The 26180-nt window shown below is 40.8% G+C and overlaps 1 protein-coding gene across 1 annotated transcript in view; it reads left to right on the top strand.

Moving 5' to 3' along the window:
* LOC309561928 (uncharacterized protein) overlaps window positions 1-26180 on the top strand; it is a gene marked incomplete at its 5' end in the record, with an annotated part of 144672 nt that overhangs the window by 13406 nt on the left and 105086 nt on the right. Inside the window, 3 exon segments of the mRNA XM_082266008.1 lie at window positions 8362-8619; window positions 23324-23584; window positions 25537-25794. Of these exon segments, the coding sequence (XP_082122134.1) occupies window positions 8362-8619; window positions 23324-23584; window positions 25537-25794 (777 nt within the window).

The raw sequence follows: 26180 nt of genomic DNA, 5'->3' as shown, positions 1-26180 counted from the left end.
GGGGACCCAGACACTAATAAAAACCTAATAGGTGTTCTAATCCCTCTCCAATCTATCCAAAATGAAAAAAAAATGCCTCTAGTTATACTTTAACCAGATTCAATGATAATGGCAAACAGGACAAATATGTGAATCTCTTTAATGGGAGCACAGGCAGAAATAAAAACCTGTCAGGGATTCTAATCCCTCTCTGCCCCATGTAAAACTAAAAAAAAACTTGTGTCTTTAGTTATCTTTTAATGTGGTAATCCTTTTAATGGGTATTTGTCAGTAAACATAGGGTAATGTTAGGCAAACCAGCTTTTTAAATACACCATGTTTGACAGCAGCATTTGTAGACAAGGTAAGATAAGAAATGTAAACCGTAGGCCAAAAATCTAATGTTATTGGGGTTGATTTACTCAAAGCAAATAGACTGTGCACCTTGCAAAGTGCAGTTGCTCCAGAGTTGCTTCTGCAAAATGTGCAGAAGTTCTGCTGACTTTTATCATCCAATCATGTGCAAGCAAAAATGCAGTTTCTTTAAAAAATGTCTTTGCATGTGATTGGGTATTCTTTGCAAAGTGAAGCTCTACCTCCATTACCTGGCTCTGGAGCAATTACAATTGCAAAGTGCACAGTCTTTTTGCCTTTAGTAAATAAACCCCAATAACATTAGATATTTGGCCTAAGGTTTACATTTCTTATCTCCCCCTGTCTACACGCGCTAACTTTTTTCCAATTGAACCTGATTCGCTAAGATGTTCTTGCTTTGAAGGCATTGGGTTGAATTACTAATGGCAAATTGTCATTTATATTGCAAGGAAAGTTGCACTTTGCAAGGGAATGTATCCCACAGTTTTCTGGATGTGTTGAAGCTCTGCTGAATTCCATCATCCAATCATGTGCAAACAAAAATACTGTTTTTTATTTGCCTTGTTCATGATTGAGTATTTTTTGTAAAGTAAAATTTCTCTACATTCACTTAGCTCTGGGGAAAATTCTCTTGCAGAGTGAACACCCTGATTGCCTTTAGTATATCAACTCCAATAGATGTGATTTTTCTTGCGTATTAAAGACCACCATTTAAAAGTTCACACTTGCACCATGTGCATTTTGTGGCCGATTCATGGATGATTTAAAGTGGGGCTTAGGGTTGAAATTGGGACAGCCCAGTTTCACCTGCTAAAAGCAAGATGGAACCATGGAAGTTTATTGACAATCTACATTGTTGGTAAAGTTTCTGTTTCAAATGCCATTTAATGCATTTACATTGTTTCTTAGACCCAGTCTGTCCGGATAATATTGGCGCTTTTCCACTGCATGGAACTGAACGGTTCGGCTCGCTTTTGTGCTTTTCCACTGCTGGTACCGCATGGTACGGTGTAGGAACGCTTCGGTACGGTACAGCGGCGCTTTTCCACTGTATGGAACCGAACGGTACGGCTCTCAAAAACAGTACCACCTCCATTGTGGTTCCAAGAGGTACCATACCCGGTACCATATCCCACAATTCTTTGCATGCAGTCACTACTAGCCACTGATTGGTCAGAGAATCCCACCCACCCCGTTGTTATCCCACCCACTTAACTTTAGTACTACTTTAGTGGAAAAGCAAACCATAACGTACCGTACCGAACCGTTCCAACACTGTACCATGCGGTACCAGCAGTGGAAAAGCAAACCGGGCCAAGCAGGGCCGAGTAGAGCCGAGCCGGTACTTGCAGTGGAAAAGTGCCATATGGTCACCTGCTGACTTGGCACCATCCACAGGGAGCTAAACTTTTCAATAAGACACAGAAGATGAATTCAATACAAATTCACTTCAGCTAATGTACAGAGGGTATTTTTCCAGTCTTTTGAAGTCTAAGAGGGAGATTAACTAAAATTGGTGCACACAGCATCTGGTGCAGCTATGCTATTTTGGTCATTTTTCAAGCTTTTTTTTGGGCGTTTTTCAGGCGTTTTTTTTAGGTATTTTTCAGGCGTTTTTTGCAGGTGTTTGGACGCAGGCATTGACATCTAACAAAAACGCTTGTAATCTGCCAAAAAAGAAGTTTGAGTACTTTTTCGAGCTTCAGGCAACAAAACGATCATATGTGAACAGGGGCCATTGAAATGAATGGGATTTTGCTTTTTGGGCATTTTGAGACTTAGGAGATGAGTGTTTTATGAGCTGAAAAACAATCAGGTGTGAAGAGGGCGTTAAGAGGTTCTAAAGCCTTAAGGTTTTTTCGCCTTAATGCATTCTGTGCATTACGGTGAAAACCCTTGTGTACTGCAGCTCCTCCCGCCAGCCCCCTTTTCCTTACCTGAGCCCAATCCGATCCAGCGATGTGCACAAGCGCAGCCGCTCAAGCTGCTGTCTCTCTCCTCATCGGACAGATTGATAGCAGCAGGAGTGCAGCTATGCTATTTTGGTCATTTTTCAAGCTTTTTTTGGGCGTTTTTCAGGCGTTTTTTTTAGGTATTTTTCAGGCGTTTTTTGCAGGTGTTTGGACGCAGGCATTGACATCTAACAAAAACGCTTGTAATCTGCCAAAAAAGAAGTTTGAGTACTTTTTCGAGCTTCAGGCAACAAAACGATCATATGTGAACAGGGGCCATTGAAATGAATGGGTTTTTGCTTTTTGGGCATTTTGAGACTTAGGAGATGAGCGTTTTATGAGCTGAAAAACAATCAGGTGTGAAGAGGGCGTTAAGACGTTCTAAAGCCTTAAGGTTTTTTCGCCTTAATGCATTCTGTGCATTACGGTGAAAACCCTTGTGTACTGCAGCTCCTCCCGCCACCCCCCTTTTCCTTACCTGAGCCCAATCCGATCCAGCGATGTGCACAAGCGCAGCCGCTCAAGCTGCTGTCTCTCTCCTCATCGGACAGATTGATAGCAGCAGGAGTGCCACTGTCTGTGTCAATAGATGCAGTAGCGGGACTCAGAAGCGGGCCCACATAGAAAGTGGCTTTCCGTGAGGGCACCCAATGAAGAGAAGAGGCTTGGAGCGCTGGAGGGGAACCCCAGAAGAAGAGGATCAGGACTGCTCTGAGCAAAACTATTGCACAGATCAGGTAAGTAAAGGCATGTTTGTTATTTTTATATATAAAAAAAAAAACTAAAGTTTACAACCACTTTAACTGATCAAGCTGAAGTTAGAAGCTGATTGGTTACTATGCACAGCTGCACCAGATTCTGTGCGCACCAGGTTTAGTAAATCCCCCCCAATGACTTTTCTAAATCCTGTCTCGGTGAAGTACTAACACTGACTGAGGGAATATGGAAGAAAGATAGAGGGCCTAGCTAGGACTGAGCTAACCAGCACTAAACAAGGTAGAGAGGGAGAAATTAAATCACAGTCAACAAGTTATAGTGGCCTAAAACCGCCACTAGATGTCAGCATACTACAAAATATTATTAACATGATGCAATTCAATACAACACAGAAAATTACATAAAAGTGGGGCAGAACAGTAACCTTTCCCCGTTTTTTCAACATAAGTTTGCTATAATATTGTTTGGCATTAAAAATGTCTGTATTCTTGTAAATATAAGGGTAGCATAAATATTTTTTATAAGTTGTTTTATTTAATGTAGACAGGCCAGTTAGCATAGGAAAATGTTTACAAAACTATATTAGTTAGGTTTTTTACATGCAAAAGATTGCACTTTCTGGTTTAGTAAATGAGTTTATTTTAGGGGTGTTCAATTTCTTTAGACAGTACTGTACACATAGGAACACATAGAGACTAATAAAACTAAATGGGCCTTTTTATCAGTCATAAGAAAACCTTTTGTTAAAATTCAAAGCAGGAACTTAGGAAATATTTACTTTGCAGAAAAATAGACAATATCATGAAGTTTGCCTGTGCATTGTGAAATGAATGCAATCTCCTGCAGCTTTTAGGAAGTGAAAAGTCTGTGAAGAAGTAAAAATTTGTAGCTTGCTTCTCTTGCCTCATGGATATTTAATCTCAGTTACTGAGCAGCAATGCATGCTTTTATTTTTGTGATTGCAAAGCCATCATACACTGTAATGTCAAAGTATTGGGATGCCCGCCTTTACACGCACATTAATTTCAATGGCATCCCAGTCTTAGTCCGTAGGGTTCAATATTGGGTTGATCCACCCTTTGCAGCTATAACAGCTTTAACTCTTCTGGGAAGGCTGTCCACAAGGTTTAGGGGTTTGTCTATGGAAATGTTTGACCATTCTTCCAGAAGCGCATTTGTGAGGTCAGGCACTTATGTTGGAGAAGAAGGCCTGGCTCGCAGTCTCCACTTTAATTCATCCCAAAGGTGTTTTATCGGGTTGAGGTCAGGACTCTGTGCAGGCCAGTCAAGTTCCTCCACCCCAAACTCGCTCATCCATGTCTTTATTGACCTTGCTTTTTGCACTGGTGTGCAGTCATGTTAGAACAGGAAGGGGCCATCTCCAAACTGTTCCCACAAAGTTGAGAGCATGAAATAGTCCAAAATGTCTTGGTATGCTGGTTTTCTTCACTGGAACTAAGGAGCTAAGCCCAACCCCTGAAATTCAACCCCACACCATAATTTCCCCTCCACCAAATGATTTAGACCAGTGCACAAAGTAAGGCCAATAAAGATATGAATGTGCGAGTTTGGGGTGGAGGAACTTGACTGGCCGAGGCATTGACATCTAACAAAAATTAGTCCTGACCTCAACCTGATAGGACACATTTGGGATGAATTAGAGCGCAGACTGCGAGCCAGGTCTTCCCTCCAACATCAGTGCCAGACCTCACAAATGCGCTTCTAGAAAAATGGTCAAACATTCCCATAGACACACTCCTAAACCTTGCGGACAGCCTACCCAGAAGAGTTGAAGATGTTATAGCTGCAAAGGGTGGGCCAACTCAATATTGAACCCTACGGACTAAGACTGGGACGCCATTAAAGCTCATGTGCGTGTGAGGACAGGCATCCTATTACTTTTGACAATTTAGTGTATGTTATATCTAGGGCTGAAACAACTAATCGACAAAATCGATAATAATCGATAATTACAATCATTGTCAACGATTGTCATTATCGATTAGTTGCTCCGTCGATTAGTTGTGCCCTTTCCCCGACTGTCAGCGAGCTCCGTCTGCTCTGTGAACCCGTCGGCTGCATTCACTGTCTCTCTCAGACTCTCACAGCTCTGCACTTCCGTGACCTCCCTCCTCCCCCCTCCCTCCTCCTTTCCTCTCTGCCTTTACTCTCCACCTTCTTTGTGAGGGAGTGAGTCAGATTGAGGTAAGGGAGAAAAGAGAAGACAGAAGCAGCAACAGAACGTTAGTGTCCTGTCAATGCAATGCAGCCCACCAAAAAATATAATAAAAGCTTATCCAGATAAGAGTTAATATTCCTTCTAAAGTGCAATATTATAATAGAAAAATAAGTGATTAAAAACGTCCATATAGCACATAAAGGGGGTCTTTCTATGCTGCCTATTTCATATCTATGGCTGACATGGATGTTTTTATTCACTTATTTTTCTATTATAATATTGCACCTTATAAGGAATATTAACTCTTTTATCTAGATAAGAATTTATTATATTATTTACAGTATATAGCAGCTTAATTAAAAAAAAAAAAAAAAAAAGTTTTGGTATAAGGCTCGGTTCACACTTGTGCGATGCGGGAACGCTGTGAATTTGCAGCCTGTTCCCGCATCGCATCCGCACATCTGGCAGTTCACACTGCCATATGCGATATGCAGGGGGTGTCAATGAAATGTTAACGACACCCCCAGTTTGATCGCATATCGCAGTGCGATCTGACAGTTCGCACAGAATCGGATCGCACAAATGTGAAGCACTGTGCGATCCGATTCTGAGGCGGCTCAAAAAAAGCCTCATGTGCGAGTTTGCTGCGGATGCGTTGCGAATTCAGCCATACAAAGTGTATGGCTGAACTCTCATCCGCACAGGCGATCGCATGTAATTTAGGAGCAGTGCGCTCCGAATTACATGCGATCTCGCAAACCGCACAAATGTGAACCAGCCGGTTCACACTACTACTGCGGGTGCGCTGATGGCATGTAATTCGGAGCGCACTGCTCCTAAATTACATGCAATCTCCTGTGCGGATGCGAGTTCAGCCATACACTTTGTGTGACTGAAATTCGCACTGCACCCGCACAAAAGTCACACATGACCCTTTTTTTCAGCCGCATCAGGATCGGATCGCACAGCGGTTCACACTTGTGCGATCCGATTCTGTGCGAACTGTCAGATCGCACTGCGATATGCGATCAAACTTGGGGTGTCGTTAACATTTCATTGACACCCCCTGCGTATCGCATATGGCAGTGTGAACTGCCAGATGTGAGGATGCGATGCGGGAACAGGCTGCGAATTCACAGCGTTCCCGCATCGCACAAGTGTGAACCGGCACTTACACTCTGTTTGTTCATTATAGTTTTAAATAAATGAAAAAAAAAGGCATATTGAGTTTTTTTATGATTTTATCCGATTAATCGATTAATCGAAAAAATAATCGGCAACTAATCGATTATTAAAATAATCGTTAGTTGCAGCCCTAGTTATATCCTATGTTTTGCAAAATGTAAACTTTTTTATGCATTTTTACATATTTTTATTTACATTTTTGCCATCATCACTGAGTTATCAAAGTACATTCCCTTTTATACCGTTTACCTAACTTGTTAGTTTATGCAGTATACCAGGGGTCTACAAACTTTCTAAACAAATGGCCGGTTTTCCTTCAGACTTTAGGGGGGGCCGGACTTTGGCCAACGAGAGTACAAAACGTCTCATCATTGGTGTCTTTGGGAGGAATTGTGCCTCATTAATGGTCTCATTAGACCCCATTGTGGGTGACATTGGGAGAACTGTGCCCCATTGTTAAAGTCGTTGGTAGGAATTGTGCCCTTCATTGGTGTCAGTGAATGAAATATTGCCCCAAGGGCCAGATAAAAGCAAAGGGCCACATCCAGCCCTTGGGCCACAGTTTGGAGACTACTGCAGCATACGTTTGTTTACCATGGCTTATGCATTAATAAATGGCCAGGAACACTCTCTGCCCTATTATTTCTTTACTTTGTGCTTTTTCTGGCTTTTCATGCTTGCAATAGTGTTGGCAGACAGGCCAGTTAGCATAGGAACATTTTAACAAAACTATATCAGGGGAAAAAAGCGCAAGTTTTGGTGTCTCATATGTGAATCGGGCACAAGTCGAGTTAGGTTTTCTACATGCAAAAGTTTGCTCTTTATAGTTTAGTAAATTAGTCTATTTTAGCAGTGTTCAATTTCTTTAGACAGTACTGTACACATAGGAACACATGCAGACTGATAAAATGTAATTGGCCTTTTCATCAGTCATAAGAAAGCCTTTGTTAAATTCAAAGCAGGAACTTAGGAAACATTTACTTTGCAAAAAATAGACAATACCACACAATTTGCCTGTGTTAAATAAAATTAACGCTTTCTCCTTCAGCTTTTAGGAAGTGAAAAGTCTGTGAAGAACTAAAAATTTGTAGCTTGCTTCTCTTGCCCCATGGATATTAAATCTCAGTTACTGAGCAGCAATGCATGCTTTTATTTATGTGGTTGCAAAGCCATCATATGTAAAAGCTTAAAGGGTTTTTTTTTTTTGGATAGAGTAACCTAACTTACACTTGACTTTGGGGGTGGTAAAAACAGATGGTTCAGCCCCGTTTATTACAGACTCCCCCAAGCTGCAAAGGCAGCCATACGAGGCTATATGCATGCTGCTGCCATAATGCTTTGCATAGAAGTGCAGCAAAAATGATCCCCCTGTCCCGTTTAAGTGAATGGGGCTGCGCTACAACCACTCCGTATCCGCATGCATCCCATTGTGCACTGGTGTGGACTCTTAAGGGTTAAAAAAGGGGGTGAGCAGGCCACTGCAGATCATTTTTCAAAGAGCAACACTAGTGTAAACAAGCCACAGGGAAGGGTTACAGCCCCTGCCATTTTTTGCCATCTGTGGCCCATTGGGGAGATTTCTATTCACTTCCTGTCCAAAACCTGAAACAGAAAGTGACAGGAAATCCCTCCAAATGAGGTAATTCCAGGTTGTCATCTGGGTCCCCAAAGTGGATGATTTCCCTTCTATTCCTGTTATGAGGACAACCCAAATTTGAGTTTTTCTTTGACGTTCTCGATTAGTGATAACAGGACAAACAGAGAGGGTGAATCTCCCTAATGGGGGGCACAGACAGCAATTCAAATCTAACAGGTGTTCCCTCTCCACTCTATCCAAAACAAAAAATGTTTAATATGCTGTAGAGGTGGACATCTATATACTACAGTATATAGAATAGTAATATTCTTCTATTGGGGCTAGCATCATGGTAGTATCTATACTACTATAACTAACTGATAACTTTTTTTTTGCAGTTCCCTGTGTACCAACTGCAGTGCAGTCTGCCACTGATTGTGAGTCCAGTGTGGTCTCTGTAATGTGGGCTGAAACCCCAGGAGCCGTGAATTATACAGTAATTGCCACTGGGCCTCAAGGGAAGTATTATTGCCAAACCAGCAACACATCATGCACTTTCCCCCAACTCTCTTGTGGTCTAGAATTTAATACTACAGTTGTTGCTGTGGGAAACACTTGTATCAGTGATGTCAGCACATCCACATCATTTAAGACAGGTATGTACATTTGATTTTTGTCATACATAATACGTACATATGTATATGGGGTGGATTTACTATAGGCAAATACAATGTCTACTTGGAGAGGGAGATTGCACTCTGCAACGGAATTATCCTAAGTGTGGTAAAGATCTGCTGGCTTTCATCATTCAGTCATGTGCAAGCAAAATTACAGTTTCTTTTATTTTCCTTGCACAAGATTGGGTGTTTTTTTTTTGCAAAGTGAAACTGCACCACTTTCACTAAACTCTGGGGGGGGGGGGGGATTTTCCTTGCAAATCAAGCCCAATGTGTGTATGTATATGCAGGGCCACTGTTAGAAATCATGGGGCTCTGTACAGCCTAACTCACAGGGCCCCCTCACCTGACAGGACCAGAGCTTGAGCCCAACCACCCCTCCCCCTAGTTCACAGCCAGTGGAGAAGGAGCTGGCGTGAACTGTGAGCTGTGCAGAAATGTGGGTGTGGGAAAATTGTGCCAACAGTGGGAGGGGTTTAAAACTTGTACAAGGCACAGGGGTCAAGATTATGTAACATACAGAGTGCAGGTATGTGGAGTATGTAACATACAGAGTGCAGGCATCTGGAGTATGTAACATACAGAGTGCAGGTATGTGGAGTATGTAACATACAGAGCGCAGGTATGTGAAGTATGTAAAAAAAAAAAGGGTGCAGGTATGTGGAGTATGTAACATACAGAGTGCAGGTATGTGGAGTATGTAACATACAGAGTGCAGGTATGTGGAGCATGTAACATACAGAATGCAGGTATGTGGAGTATGTAACATACAGAGTGCAGGTATGTGGAGTATGTAACATACAGAATGCAGGTATGTGGAGTATGTAACATACAGAGTGCAGGTATGTGGAGTTAGTAACATACAGAGTGCAGGTATGTGGAGTTTGTAACATACAGAGTGCAGGTATCTGGAGTATGTAACATACAGAGTGCAGGCATCTGGAGTATGTAACATAGAGAGTGCAGGTATGTGGAGTATGTAACATACAGAGGGCAGGTATCTGGAGAATGTAACATACAGAGTGCAGGTATGTGGAGTTAGTAACATACAGAGTGCAGGTATGTGGAGTTTGTAACATACAGAGTGCAGGTATCTGATGTATATAATGTATAAAATGTAGTTGTCAAGAATATGTAATGTACAGATGGCAACTGTACACAGTGCAGGGGCCAGGAGTATGTAATGTACACAGTGCAAGGGCCAGGAGTATGTGATGTATACAGTGCAGGTTTCAGGAGTATGTCCTGTATAGTGTACAGAAGTCAGGGTTGGGTAACATACATAGTTCAGGATTCAGAAGTGGGTAATGTACAGTGTACAGAGATCGGGAGTATGTAATGTACAGAGGTCATGAATGGGTAATATACAGCATACATGGGGTCAGTAGTATGTAATGTACAGTGTATAAAGTGCTTGAGTGGATAACCTACATACTGTAGTTCAGAGGCCAGGAGTAGAGTATGTAATGTACAGTGTGCAGGGATCAGGAGTATGTAATGTACAGTGTATAAAGGGCTTGAGTGGATAACCTACATACTGTAGTTCAGAGGCCAGGAGTATAGTATGTAATGTACAGTGTGCAGGGATCAGGGGTATGTAATGTAAAGTTTAAAGAAGTCATGAGTGGGTAATGTACAGCATACAGGGATCAGGAGTATGTAATGTACAGTGTACAGAGGTCCTGAGTGGGTAACAAATATACTGTAGTTCAGAGGTCTGGAGTAGGGATAATCAAACTTTTGAAAAGTTCGGTTCGGCCAGAACATCGGAACTTCCCGAAAGTTCGGCCCGGATTTCAGAACCCCATTGAAATCAATGGGACCCGAACTTCGGTAATCAAAAAACACAATTTTTAAGCCCTAAAACCCAATAAATGCCCCTAGGGTTCTGGGTCATGCCCCATTAACTATTAATCACACAAAAAAAGTTCTTAAAAATTGTCATTTTTGATAAAAAAGCCAATTATTGAAAAAAAAAAAAAAGAGAGAGATTTTTTGATTTTGACTTTGGATTTAGTATCTGGGGGGTCTAAAAAGTGTACATGTGAAGTTTCAGCTCTGTTGCATGTCCAGAACCATGAAAAAAAAAAAAAAAAGATAATTTTTCAGTAGAACAGGGATGTGGGACCCTCCTTTTACACCTATATGATCTTTTTTTTCTGGTTCTGGACATGCTACAGAGCTGAAACTTCACAGGTACACCGTTTAGACCCACCAGACACAAAATCACACAAAAAAAGTTCTTAAAAATTTTCATTTTTGATAAAAAAGCCAATTATTGAAAAATTAAAAAAAAAAAAAAAGAGATTTTTTGATTTTTACTTTGTATTTCGTATCTGGGGGGTCTAAAAAGTGTACATGTGAAGTTTCAGCTCTGTAACATGTCCAGAACCATAAAAAAAAGATTGTTTGTATTAGAACACTTTCAGCACAGGAGTTTTCACACCTTGCCGGTTTAATAGCAGGCATATTTTTGGGTTCTTTGCAGTCAGGAAAAGCATCTGAACTTGTGTATAGTGGTACTGTGCACAAGTTCTGATGTTTTGCCTGCCTCCAAAAACCCCCAAAAAATGCCAGCAAAAACACACCTGGGCATTTTTTTTTTTGACGTTAGCGTTTTTTTGGCATTTTTTGGGGTTCTTTTGAGGCAGGCAAAACATCTGAACTTGTGTATAGTGGTGTATATACACACATACATATATTTATATACACACCTAGACATATATAGGTGTGATAGTAGCAGAAATATATGCTTGCGCTAATGAAATCATTTACAGTAATTATTTCTGCTACTATCACACCTATATATGGCTAGGTGTCTATATACATATAATCATGTGTGTATATATACCACTATACACAAGTTCAGATGTTTTGCCTGCCTCAAAAGAACCCCAAAAAATGCCAAAAAAACGCTAGCGTCAAAAAAAAAAATGCCCAGGTGTGTTTTTGCTGGCATTTTTTGGGAGTTTTTGGAGGCAGGCAAAACATCAGAACTTGTGCACAGTACCACTATACACAAGTTCAGATGTTTTTCCTGACTGCAAAGAACCCAAAAAAATGCCTGCTATTAAACCGGCAAGGTGTAAAAACCGAGAAGCCAACCCCCTGTGCTGAAAGTGTTCTAATACAAACGATCTTTTTTTTTATGGTTCTGGACATGCTACAGAGCTGAAACTTCACATGTACACTTTTTAGACCCCCCAGATCTGAAATCCAAAGTAAAAATCAAATCAAATCTCTCTCTTTTTTTTTTTTTTAATTTTTTCAATAATTGGCTTTTTTATCAAAAATGACAATTTTTAAGAACTTTTTTTGTGTGATTTCATATCTGGGGGGTCTAAAAGGTGTACCTGTGAAGTTTCAGCTCTGTAGAATGTCCAGAACCATAAAAAAAAAAGGATTGTTTGTATTAGAACACTTTCAGCACAGGGGGTTGGCTTCTCTTCTCGGTTTTCACACCTTGCCGGTTTAATAGCCGGCATTTTTTTGGGTTCTTTGCAGTCAGGAAAAACATCTGAACTTGTGTATAGTGGTACTGTGCCCAAGTTCAGATGTTTTGCCTGCCTCCAAAAACCCCCAAAAAATGCCAGCAAAAACACACCTGGGCATTTTTTTTTGACGCTAGCGTTTTTTTGGCATTTTTTGGGGTTCTTTTGAGGCAGGCAAAACATCTGAACTTGTGTATAGTGGTATATATACACACATAATTATATGTATATAGACACCTAGCCATATATAGGTGTGATAGTAGCAGAAATATATTACTGTAAATGATTTCATTAGCGCAAGCATATATTTCTGCTACTATCACACCTATATATGTCTAGGTGTGTATATAAATATATGTATGTGTGTATATACACCACTATACACAAGTTCAGATGTTTTGCCTGCCTCCAAAACCCCCCAAAAAATGCCAGCAAAAACACACCTGGGCATTTTTTTTTTTTGACGCTAGCGTTTTTTTGGCATTTTTTGGGTTCTTTTGTGGGAGGCAAAACATCTGAACTTGTGTATAGTGGTATATATACACACATAATTATATGTATATACACACCTAGCCATATATAGGTGTGATAGTAGCAGAAATATATTACTGTAAATGATTTCATTAGCGCAAGCATATATTTCTGCTACTATCACACCTATATATGTCTAGGTGTGTATATAAATATATGTATGTGTGTATATACACCACTATACACAAGTTCAGATGTTTTGCCTGTGTAATGTTCTGGTACCTCTGGTACCCTTGTTTCCATATTTCTCCTCTGCTAATTGCATCCCATCTTGTGTAACAAGAGACGCATATACCTTTAAGACCGGATGACATCATTGCCGAGCGCCGCTATGAGCGGCTATTTCAATCGCTGGCTTGCTCTCACTCATCGCTCGTTCAAACCACATGTTCACCGCACCTTCTCCTGTGAAGTCGGAGCTGCTGACTATCCCCTTTGCTGAACTGAAGCCGGAACCTCGCTGGTGATCCGTATCCCGCTACGGGATCACCTCTCCCTAATGGACACTGTTACTACTAACCTATCTAAGTGATAAGTACCCCGCAGGGGATTCCTTACTAACCAATCTCCTACTGTCATCTACTGCAATTACCAGGACTATATCTATCCTCTATTCCCTATCATCTGTATAGACTGTTAGCTCTTGGGACTACCTTCAACTATCCTTGCACTAGGTTACTCTGTCTAAAGTATACTCCATTTGTGTCCTCTTACCATCTGCACTATACTTGGCATCAGAACCTATCTGCTTTACCATCACCTGCAACTCTCTTCATACTACTCCTATTGCTCACCATATAACAGCCTGTCTCTCATCTTTACATCCTCATATATTCTATCTCTCCATTAACATCTGATTGAATATATATATATATGCATAACAGGCTGTGCACTATGATGAAGTCCTGAGAGTTGGATATGTTGTTCAACAGAATCTCTACAAGACATCTGAGTGTAATAATTCTGCAGCTGTAAATCCATCCACTCCATCCATCAACAAAAACGCATGAATGTTACAGATTGAACGAGCCTTAAAAAAAATATGGATTCAGCAGAATTACCCGCTCATGTACTACAATTAAAACAGCAAGTAGATGCATTGATCCTTGCGCTTACAGAGGTACAAAACGAAAATCAGACCTTGAGACAGCAGGTTGGCTGTCTCACACAGCTTTCTGCTGCTCAGCCCCGTGAGCCTAAGATAAACCCTCCTTCAGTGTTTTCTGGTGATCGGAGCAAATTTTGTGAATTTAAAAACGCATGTCGATTGCTTTTTTTGTTAAAACCTCTAACTTACACCACTGACCAAATTAAGGTTTGTACCGTCATCTCCTATTTAACGGGTGAACCCCGGGCCTGGGCAGACGCTCTCTTTGAAAAGGATGATACACTCCTTAATTCTTACCCTTTATTTCTAGCACAACTCGCTAGTCTTTATGAAGACCCCAATAAGCAGAGTACCGCTGATACCCAATTACGGGCCTTAAAACAAGGAAGGAGACCTGTAGAAGATTTCGTGGCAAATTTTAAAAGATGGTCCCCTGATTCAGGGTGGAACGACACATCTTTGCGAACGCAGTTTAGACTCGGCCTATCTGAGGCCGTTAAAGACGAGCTCGCCCGAGCGGATTTACCTGGCACTCTAGAGGGACTGATACAGACCAGTATCAATATTGACAGACGATTACGAGAAAGAAAGGCTGAGAAGATGGGCTCACCATTTTCCAGTCCTTCTCGGATGTTGCCTGCTGACCCTACTCCTATGGAAGTAGGAATGATACGCCCACCTCTGACCCTTTCTGAACGTGCCAGGAGGAAAACCGAACATCTTTGCATGTACTGCGCATCCCCGAATCATTTGATAAGCGGCTGTCCCCTTGTCCGCAGTAAAGAGGGTGAGTGTTCAAATGTCTTGCTAGGGGGACTCACAACTTCCTTTTCTAATCCTTATCTTTTTGTTCATTTAACATTGCAGTGGGACCAAACTAGGATCACCACCAAGGCTATGATCGACACAGGATCTTGTGGAAACTACATTGACATTTGTTTTGTCTCCCTTAATAAAATACCTATTGTTTCAAAACCCAAACCTGTCTCCGTTAGTTTTATTTACGGTACCCCTTTATCCTCTGGTCCTATCACCAGTCAGACACAGGCACTCCTTGTAAGTAACTGCTGACGAGTCTCATGTGGAGACCACTACTTTTGATGTATTGACTTCTCCACATTTTTCAATCATTTTGGGACTTCCCTGGTTACACATACATCAACCAATCATCGATTGGAAAACAAGAACGCTAGCCTTTTCTTCTCACTATTGTGAAACAACGTGTAAACTCCCCACATATGATAGGATCCTGTCTGTATTGCCGGATGACATTATACCCAAGTGTTATCAGGATTTATCGGAGGTTTTTCTTGAAAAAAACGCTCAAATGCTACCTCCCCATAGGGACTATAATTGTTGTATCGATCTACTCCCTAATAGCAAGTTGCCTTTCGGACATGTTTATCCTCTCTCACAGGATGAACTCTCTCATCTTAAGGAGTATCTGGATGAGAACTTGGCAAAAGGATTCATCCGACCTTCTACCTCCTCCACTGCTGCTGGACTCTTCTTTGTCCGCAATAAGGATTCTAGCCTTAGGCCTATCATTGATTTCAGACAATTAAATGCCATTACAATAAAGGATAGTTATCCTTTACCTCTTATTCCTGAACTTATCGAACAGGTGCGTGGAGCTTCTTTCTTTTCAAAATTGGACCTAAAAGGGGCATACAATTTAATTCGAATCCGTAAAGGGGATGAATGGAAGACGGCATTCAGAACCAGATACGGACTGTTTGAGTACCTTGTAATGCCATTTGGGCTATGCAATGCTCCTGCAGCCTTCCAACGGTTTATAAATGAGATATTCAGAGACTTGCTTGATGTCTGTGTTGTAGTATATTTGGACGATATACTTATCTACTCTCATTCCTTACCTGAGCACATAAAACACGTGAAACTTGTGTTGTCAAGACTACTTGCACATAACTTATATGTTAAATCCAAAAAATGTTTGTTCCATAAGGAGGAAGTACTATTCCTAGGATATATTATATCTAAAAATGGAATCAAAATGGACATGAGCAAAATATCCTGCATTCTGGATTGGCCTGTGCCAACCACTCGCAAAGCATTACAAAGGTTCCTAGGATTCTCTAACTACTATAGGAAATTCATAAAGAACTTCTCTGCGATTGTGAAACCTCTCACACAACTCACAAGCACAAAGAAACCATTTAATTGGTCAAAAGAAGCAAATGGAGCATTCTGTCTGCTGAAATCAAGCTTTACTACTGCCCCCATACTATGCCATCCAGACCCATCCCTTCAATACATCTTGGAGGTAGATGCGTCAAATATGGCAGTAGGAGCAGTTCTCTCACAACGACCAACAAACACCTCACCTCTTCACCCAGTTGTTTTCTTTTCAAAGTCATTAAGCAGCCCCGAGATGAACTACCCAGTAGGTGAGAAGGAGTTACTAGCCATAAAATTGGCATTAGAGAATTGGCGACATCTACTTGAGGGCACTCAATTGCCAATCCTAATATATACTGATCACAAAAACCTTCAATACCTTCAGACTAATAGAACTCTTTCCCACCGGCAGGTACGGTGGTCGTTATTCTTTCTGAGATTTAATTTTTTAGTGACTTACACGCCCGCAGACAAAAATAAAAAAGCGGATGCACTTTCACGACTAGCCAAGAAGGATTGTACTGAGGTTCCCTCAGTTCCTATAATACCACTTGAACGTATTATCGGTGTCGTTCGCTCTCTGAAGGAAGAGATTTTGCATAGCATAGGACTGGACTCACCTCCACCACAACTAACTACTGACGCAGAAGGCTTCCTCTACTACAACGATAAATTATACATACCCCCTACTATGCGAACCAAGATCTTAGAATTGTCGCATGATGTACCTATGGCAGGACATATGGGTATGACTAAAACTTTCAATCTACTTACTAGGCAGTTTTGGTGGCCAGACATGAAGACAACCGTAAAAAAGTTTGTTTCATCTTGTGATATTTGTGCAAGATCTAAAATTGACAACACAAAACCATCGGGGTTACTTTGTAGTTTACCGATACCCCAGGTTCCGTGGGAAGTGGTATCCTTAGACTTCATTGTGGAATTACCACCTTCCAAAGGATTCAACACCATCTTGGTGTCAGTGGACCATCTGACCAAGATGGCACATTTCACTCCTATCCGAAAACTACCTTCATCCAAACAAACAGCAGAATTACTTGTGAAACATGTCTTTAAGTTACATGGTATTCCCAAAACACTGTTGTCTGACCGTGGTTCACAATTCATTTCAAAATTTTGGTTAGCTCTATGTCAGATACTACGAATAGAGCGTAAACTTACTTCTCCCTACCACCCTCAGACCAACGGACAGACAGAGAGAGTTAACCAGTGCATTGAACAGTATCTGCGTTGCTATACTTCGTATCTACAGGACGATTGGGCAGATCTCCTCCTGCTGGCGGAGTTCGCCTATAACAACGTGACTCATAGCACTACTAGACAAAGTCCGTTTTACCTGAATTATGGGTTTCATCCCACACTCCTTCCTCCACGTATCTTGCCATCAAGTAATCCAGTGGCATCTGATTATCTTGCCCAGATAAAGGATTCTCTGGGATTACTCAATAATACCATATCCCATGCTCATAGCCAACAAAAGAAGTACTACGACCTCCGTAGGAAACCCTCTCCCCAATATGCTATTGGGGATCTTGTTTGGCTTTCTACAAAAAATCTGAGATTAAAAATCCCTAGTAAAAAACTTGGACCTCTATTTCTGGGACCTTTCCCAATAGAAAAACTTATTGGAAAAGCTGCAGTACAACTCACATTACCAACGGACCTCAAGATACATCCCATATTCCATGTGTCGCTACTGAAGCCCCATGTTCCAAACCAAGGAATAGGGCCTACTATCTCACCTCCACCTCCTGTACAAGTGGAAGGTGGAGAAGAATTTGAAATAAAAGAGATTTTGGATTCCCGTTTCCATAGAAGAAGACTCCAGTATCTTGTACGATGGAAGAACTATGGGCCCCAAGATGACACCTGGCTGGATACCTCCGATATACATGCCCCTAGACTGATTCGCAATTTCCACTCGAAATATCCAGAAAAAACAGTTCTAGAGGCCTTCCGGAGCCGGCCTTAAGGGGGGGGTACTGTAATGTTCTGGTACCTCTGGTACCCTTGTTTCCATATTTCTCCTCTGCTAATTGCGTCCCATCTTGTGTAACAAGAGACGCATATACCTTTAAGACCGGATGACATCATTGCCGAGCGCCGCTATGAGCGGCTATTTCAATCGCCGGCTTGCTCTCACTCATCGCTCGTTCAAACCACATGTTCACCGCACCTTCTCCTGTGAAGTCGGAGCTGCTGACTATCCCCTTTGCTGAACTGAAGCCGGAACCTCGCTGGTGATCCGTATCCCGCTACGGGATCACCTCTCCCTAATGGACACTGTTACTACTAACCTATCTAAGTGATAAGTACCCCGCAGGGGATTCCTTACTAACCAATCTCCTACTGTCATCTACTGCAATTACCAGGACTATATCTATCTATCTATTCCCTATCATCTGTATAGACTGTTAGCTCTTGGGACTACCTTCAACTATCCTTGCACTAGGTTACTCTGTCTAAAGTATACTCCATCTGTGTCCTCTTACCATCTGCACTATACTTGGCATCAGAACCTATCTGCTTTACCATCACCTGCAACTCTCTTCATACTACTCCTATTGCTCACCATATAACAGCCTGTCTCTCATCTTTACATCCTCATATATTCTATCTCTCCATTAACATCTGATTGAATATATATATATATGCATAACAGGCTGTGCACTATGATGAAGTCCTGAGAGTTGGATATGTTGTTCAACAGAATCTCTACAAGACATCTGAGTGTAATAATTCTGCAGCTGTAAATCCATCCACTAACAAAAACGCATGAACGTTACAGCCTGCCTCCAAAATCCCCCCAAAAAAAGCCAGCAAAAACACACCTGGGCATTTTTTTTTTGACGCTAGCGTTTTTTTGGCATTTTTTTGGGTTCTTTTGAGGGAGGCAAAACATCTGAACTTGTGTATAGTGGTATATATACACACATAATTATATGTATATAGACACCTAGCCATATATAGGTGTGATAGTAGCAGAAATATATTACTGTAAATGATTTCATTAGCGCAAGCATATATTTCTGCTACTATCACACCTATATATGTCTAGGTGTGTATATAAATATATTTATGTGTGTATATACACCACTATACACAAGTTCAGATGTTTTGCCTGCCTCCAAAACCCCCCAAAAAATGCCAGCAAAAACACACCTGGGCATTTTTTTTTTTGACGCTAGCGTTTTTTTGGCATTTTTTTGGGTTCTTTTGAGGCAGGCAAAACATCTGAACTTGTGTATAGTGGTATATATACACACAATATTATATGTATATAGACACCTATCCATATATAGGTGTGATAGTAGCAGAAATATATTACTGTAAATGATTTCATTAGCGCAAGCATATATTTCTGCTACTATCACACCTATATATGTCTAGGGGTATATATACAGACATATATGTGTATATATACCCCCTATACACATGTTCAGATGTCATGTCTGACATCAAACATGTCCTCAAAAAAGCACTGGCAGTGGCAACCCCTGCAGCATGAAAAATGCTTGCTGGTGAGAAGCCATATTCCTGCACAGATCAGGAGTATGTAATGTACAGTGTGCAGGGGTCAGGAGTATGTAATGTACAGTGTGCAGGGCCCAGGAGTATGTAATAAACAGTGTGCATGGCTCAGGAGCATGTAATGTTTGGTGGGCACAGGTCAGGAGTATGTAATGTACGGTGTGTATGGGTCAGGTGTATGTAATGTACAGTTTGCAGGGGTCAAGTGTATGTAATGTACAATGTGCACAGGCCATGAGTATGTAATGTACGTAGTGCAGGGGTCAAGAGAGAACAATGTACAGTGCCCATAAGCTAGAAGTCCCTCTCTGCCTCTGGACGCGTAATATATATATTTTAAAAGAAGCCTATTGAAAGTACATTACTTAATAGTGAGGAAAACAAGTGAAAATGGTGTAAAATAATGTTCCAAACCAGTGTACAACAAAGGTCTGCACAATCTCATTTATTGAAAAGCATACAAGGGCAGGTAATACGTAAGAGCAACATAGTAATACCACAAAAGGTAAGCCATGGGTGGAAAATCATGTATATTAAAAGCAAGTATCAAAAGAGAATAAACACTTTATTGCAAATATATCAAACTCAAATCAAGCATGCAGTATTAAAACATAGAAACTTAGAAAATGTAAGTTCCTTTTACTGATATTAGATGGTTTACCATTCATATTTGCTGACCTGTAGCTTATATCTTATGTTTGTCCTAGCCCTAACACTTAGGCTGGCCATACATTTTAAATTTTCCTTTAGATTTACCAATAACCATATAATATGAGGTCAAAACTAAACAAGTTTCAATTGTATCCAATTAGGCAGGCCCTTGCACTACATAGTTTAAGGTAAATCTAAAGGAAAATTGGACAAGAATATTGAACATGTAAGGCCAGCCTTAAACACAACCTTCATCTGACCTCTAACCTTAAATCGAATCACTTAAATCTGAACTTTAATCCCTGAGCTGATCCTAACAGCTCACCATTTTGATTTCCCTATCTTGAACTTAAACACTAAATATAAGGGCCCTTTCACACTGATCTGTTTTTATGCATTTTTGGGGTTAACAAACGCAGAAGAAAAATGCATGAAAAATGTATCCCTTTAAATAATATGGAACTCTTCACACCAGTGCGCGGTGGGTGTGGAGCGTTTTTAAAGGTTCTGTGTGCTGCATCTTTGGTACGCTTTTCAAAAGCAGACTAAAAACGCATTTCACACTAAATGCACCAAAAACGCATTAAAAATACACCTACTGTGCATTTCTGGGGCATTTTTCGAGTCAAATGTTCAAGTTTCACAGGTGCATGATTTGAATCAGAAGTCCAGAAAATGTAGCAAAATGCATCAAGAATGTAGCCAAGGTGTAGGCCCATTTAGATACATCATGAAGCCTGACTGGAAAACTCCTAGGATGTGGCTAAAGATGTTGTTTACGAGATGCCAAGCTATTACTATTCACTTCGCCATCACAGGAGTGAGCTCTACCTCTGATTCAAACCTTTTCACTTGCGCTTTCTCTCCCTTGTGATGGTGAAGGTGAACAGCAGCAGCTAAGCATCTATTAACAATGTCCTAGTAAGATTCCATTCACACTTCACGGGGTACGTAAATAGCCTACACCTATAGGAAGGGCAATATTCCACTTTGGTCAATTCTGCACAGTATGTTTTTATCTACAGATGCCCCTTATCTGCATAGGCAGCTTTTCTGTAAAAGTGAACAAACCCTTCAAAGCTGAACTCCAAAAGACACAAGTTAATGCAGCGCTATATTTGATAATACATAAAAAAACTAATTTTTTGACTTGGAATCATCCTCTTGCCAGGGGAGGACTGGGCCAGGGGGAAGGGGGGAAACCGCACGCTGGGCCACTCTGATGCCCCGTTATAAGGCTGCACCGCGTCTGCCATAGACATGCCTAAATAATTCTTGGTGAAGAGAAGAAAAAAGTCTCTGCCGCTGACCTACTAAGTGCAGGTTGAAGACAAGGACAGAGCGCAGGAATACCCCCCCAGCACAGATGGTGTAAACTGCGTCTAAGCCGGTTCCATGCCCCACTGGCGACTATTCTTCCCCGGCCAGCCCCAACTGAGCTGTCCCTGCTTCCCCCAACTGCCCCCTGTTTGCCAGTTTTGGAACCCAGACTTAGCCAGTGAGTAGAAAGTACCTGGAGCGGAGGAATGGCATCAGGAGGAGGCTGGGAAGAGGTAGAGTGGGAGGTGTGCTGAGTTTTCTGCACCATGGGCCTCTGGTTTGTATTTGCCCCCTGGGCCGAAAGTTGCCAGTCAGCCCCTGCCTCTTGCACTCCCCTGTAGACCTCAGACTAGCTGAAGGAGAAGAAGCACAAGGACAATAAGAAACATGCAAAAAGAAATAGGGAGAGTAGCTGGGGAAGTGCAAAGTATTTGTTACTTAATTGCAGCAGCGAAAAATCAGTTCTTCTGCTCTGTCATATAGGCCATCCAATTATGAGATTTACAGAGCTGTGTAAAACCCATAGTTGAATAGACTGATATATAAATCTTTGGTAAGTAAACAGCTTCCCTAAATGTCTTTCTTCTGTGTACATACCTAGCTGTTTGCCAGGATGTTCAGCTTTAACCACTTGACTTCAAGTAGATTTACCCCCCTTTGTGACCAGGCCATATTTTGCGATACAGCACCGTGTTATTATTACTGACAATTGCAAGGTCGTGCGACGCTGTACCCAAAAAAAATGTATGTCCTTTTTTCCCCACAAATAGAGCTTTTTTTTTGGTGGTATTTGATCACCTCTGTGGTTATTATTTTTTGCGCTAAAAAAAACAACAGGGACCGACAATTTTGAAAAAAAAACTATATTTTTTACTTTCTACTTTAAAACTCATCCAATAAAAAAAATTAAAAAAAACGAATTTCTTCATAAATTTAAGCCAATATGTATTCTGCTACATATTTTTGTTAAAAAAAATCCCAAGAAGTGTAAATTGATTGGTTTGCGCAAAAGTTAAAGCGTCTACAAACTATGGAATATTTTTATTTATTTTTATTTTTTACTAGTAATGGCGGCGTTCAGCAACTTTTAGCGGGACTGGGATATTACGGCAGACAAATCAGACACTAACTGACACTTTTGACACTTTTTTGGGGACCAGTGACACTAATACAGTGATCATTGTTAAAATATGCACTGCCACTGTACTAATGACACTGGCTGGGAAGGGGTTAAGATCAGGGGCGATCAAAGGGTTAACTGTGTGCCTAGCTGGTGTTTCAGTGTAGTGTGGATGGTGCTTTTACTAGTGCAAAGCATGGATCCGTGTTCCTGCTTTACAGAAACACAGGATCCATGCCTTCTGTACCGACTGAACGGCAATCTGCCTTGTTTACATGGGCAGATCGCCGTTCTGGCTGTGTACCGAAGCATCAGCGGGTGCCATCGGACATTGAGTCTGCCATACTCGCCAAGCTGCTCCCGATGTGTATAATCACAGTGAGAGCGGGCCGCCGGCAGAGCACCCCAGACCCAGGAGTGCAGGATCTCGTACTAGGCATGTGATCCTACGCAGCAGACCTGCCTTGCCGCCATGCCATATATGTAAGGTATACAGTTGGCAAGCGTTAATTTCATGTCACCATAACCTTAGTAACTACCCTGCACACACGTTTCTTATTCCAGAACACATCTTGGATGATTACTTTTGAGCAAATGTAGAAATCACCAAGTAGGAGAGTGCCATTTGTATTCTTCAATATTTTTACAGTGAGCAAAATGGCTGCTAAAAGTTGGAGGGTTTAGATGAGCATTAGTGGGTGCGAACTTGTACTACTGCATTTGCTCTGTTGTGTTTGACATTAAAATTTTGCTTTTGCTTATTGTTTTTAGTTCCTTGTAAAGCAACAAATCCTACCATGACGTTCAATTGTAGCATGGCATTTGCAGTGATCAACTGGGAAGCAGCCCTCGGGGCAGTCTCATATACAGCTGCTATTACTGCAGAAGATGGGCAAAGAAGTGAATGCAGCTCATCTGGACTCAGCTGTACACTTTATACATTAAAATGTGGCCAGATATATAACTTAACTGTGGAAACTTATGGATCAAGTTGCAGCAGCATAGCCATCGCTTCAGAAAATTATCACACAGGTAAATTAGAATTTAAGCTTTATGAAACCAAAAATCGAATATATTGCAGCCTACTAATCGTTAGATGTGGTGGCGGCATTTGCTTTCTCTTTCTAGGTATTTTTCCCTTTTGTTTCACCTGGTGATCTGGCCAGTAACAAACCTCATAATGGAGCACAGGGGCACAGCAGCATTGTTAATCTGGGGGGGGGGGGGGGGGGGTTTTAGATGTACTAGCAAACTTACATATGCTGACAAACTGAAGCCAAACTTCAACTCACACTGCAGTTACACAAACAGTTACAGCAACAAAGAAAAAAGAAAACAGGATCCCATTCTGTATCAGAAGGACTTTACTGGCATAGTGAGACCTTATTGCACGTATTAAAAATATCAAAATGTTTATTTGGGGTATATTAAAAATATGTCACATGAGATGAAATATGTTACATTAAAATCACTTACACAACAATACATATGACATGTTATAAATATAACCTCCAAAAGGGGCCAATCCCTATATACACCCCAAAAGAAAGGGGGAAGTGGATGATGTCAAGGAATGACCCCAGCCAGGGGTTTGCAGAAAAAAGCACGTAGCCTCTGTAGGTCAACGTGTTTTGCCATAAGCTTGGCTTCTTCAGGACCCAAACGGAAGAAGGAGGAACTTATATTTTGCTAAACATAATGACCATTAATTATATGTATATAGTAAAGTATAAACATATACATGATCATTTGAGTATTACACTTTTAGTAGATGAAAAAAAGTGCAAACAACAATGTTTTTTCCCCCCGCTAATTACTCACAAAGGCACTGACAGAGCGAGCCGAGTCATCATAATATGCCTCCTGGGTGGACACAGGGATTGCAGGAAGGTCCCCTCAGCAAAAATGTTGTTCTTTGCACTTTTGCATCTATTGAAACTGTGATACTCAAATGATTATGTATATGTTTATACTCTACTATATATATCTAATTGATGGCCATTATGTTTGGCAGAATATAGGTCTCTCCTTCTTCCGTTTGGGTCCTAAAGAAGCCACGCTTACTGCGAAGCGCGTTGACCTACGGAAGCTACTTGCTTTTTTCTTAAAATCCCCGACTGGGGTTGGTCTATGAAATCATCCCCCTCCCCCTTTTTTGGGGGGTATATATTGGGATTGGCCCTTGTTGGAGGTTATAGGTATAACATGTCATATGCATCGTTGTTTAAGTGATTTTAATGTAACATATATTTCATGTCATGTATATTTCATGTCATGTCATTTTTAATATTCTCCAAATAAATATTTTGATACCTTTTAATAAGTGCAATATGGTCTCACTAGTCCTCCTGATACAGGATGGGGTCCTGTTTCCTTTTTTCTTTGTATGCATACTTGGATGTGGCATAAACAGTGGTCAATATCTGTCCTTAGTTACAGCAACAGTTTTATTCCTTTTGGGATCAAGGTTTTACATGAATAAATAAAAGCTAATCATTGTAAGCACCCCTGTCAGTGGTAAATCGTTTTGTCTCATGCTTGTAATTGCTACATCTGCATGATAGCTTGTTCTTTTAAAAAAACACAGACTTACTGGCCAGATCACCAGGTGAAAATAAAGGAAAGAAAGTCTTAAAAAAAAACTAACACAGTCATCACATCTAGAAACTGGTAAGCTGTGATATTGATATACTAAATGCTTGCTTTTGGGTTTAATACCACTTTAAAAGCAATCTCATACCATCAGATGTCACTACATTGCATTATACTATATTCTCTATGAAATTGTGTTCGGTGTCTGAAGTCACTAACATAAAAATCTGGAGATACTATATAGGGCCTTCATGATTTATACAATAATGTAATACTGTAATCTTTTCTAGGATGCCTTACTAAAATGTACATCAGGACTTAAAACTGCATTGTTAATTATCTGCTAATACTTAATTAGTCATGCAATAATTTCAATATCATTTTCTTTAAAGCTCCATGTATACCTCAGAATGTCACTGCACATGTCAACTGCCAAACTAATGAAGCTGCCCTGACCTGGAGCAAAACACCCGGAGCTTTTAGTTACAGAGCCCTGGTGACAGGACCAGATGGAGAATTAACTTGTAACACAACATCCACTTCTTGTGACATCACACATCTGAACTGTGGCCTTACCTACTACCTTACCGTCACAGGATACAATGACCAATGTCAAGGACAAAGCAGTGACCCCACAGAATTTATAACAGGTACAAATATAAATACTTAAATCAATAAGGTAATTAGAATCTAGTCGTTATTTGCTTTTTGAGAGTCCATGAGCTTGAGAGTTTCCTGGGAATTTCCCTGATCTCTTCTCTATTTTCTGGGTCCACTTTTACAATACACCATGGACAGGTATTGTCACTTTTTAATAGTTGTCTTCCCAATGTGCTTAAAAAGAATAGTTTAGAAAATAACTTTCATTTCAGTTCATTTTAGTTGTCCTCATACCTCATACCTCATCAAATGAGTTTCTGTTGTCTGCTAGTTAACCGCCCCTCCCCCCACTACCCTGCACTTAAACCTTAAAGCGGAGTTCCAGTCATTTTTTAGTTGTTTTTGGCCTCATGTACACAGGGCGTTTTTACAGCTG

This window comes from Pelophylax lessonae (assembly GCF_965119305.1).
Source record: "Pelophylax lessonae genome assembly, chromosome: 8".
In the NCBI taxonomy this organism is placed as follows: Eukaryota; Metazoa; Chordata; class Amphibia; order Anura; family Ranidae; genus Pelophylax; species Pelophylax lessonae.
Note: the sequence above shows the minus strand (reverse complement) of the source record. Positions and strands in the feature narration are given on the sequence as shown.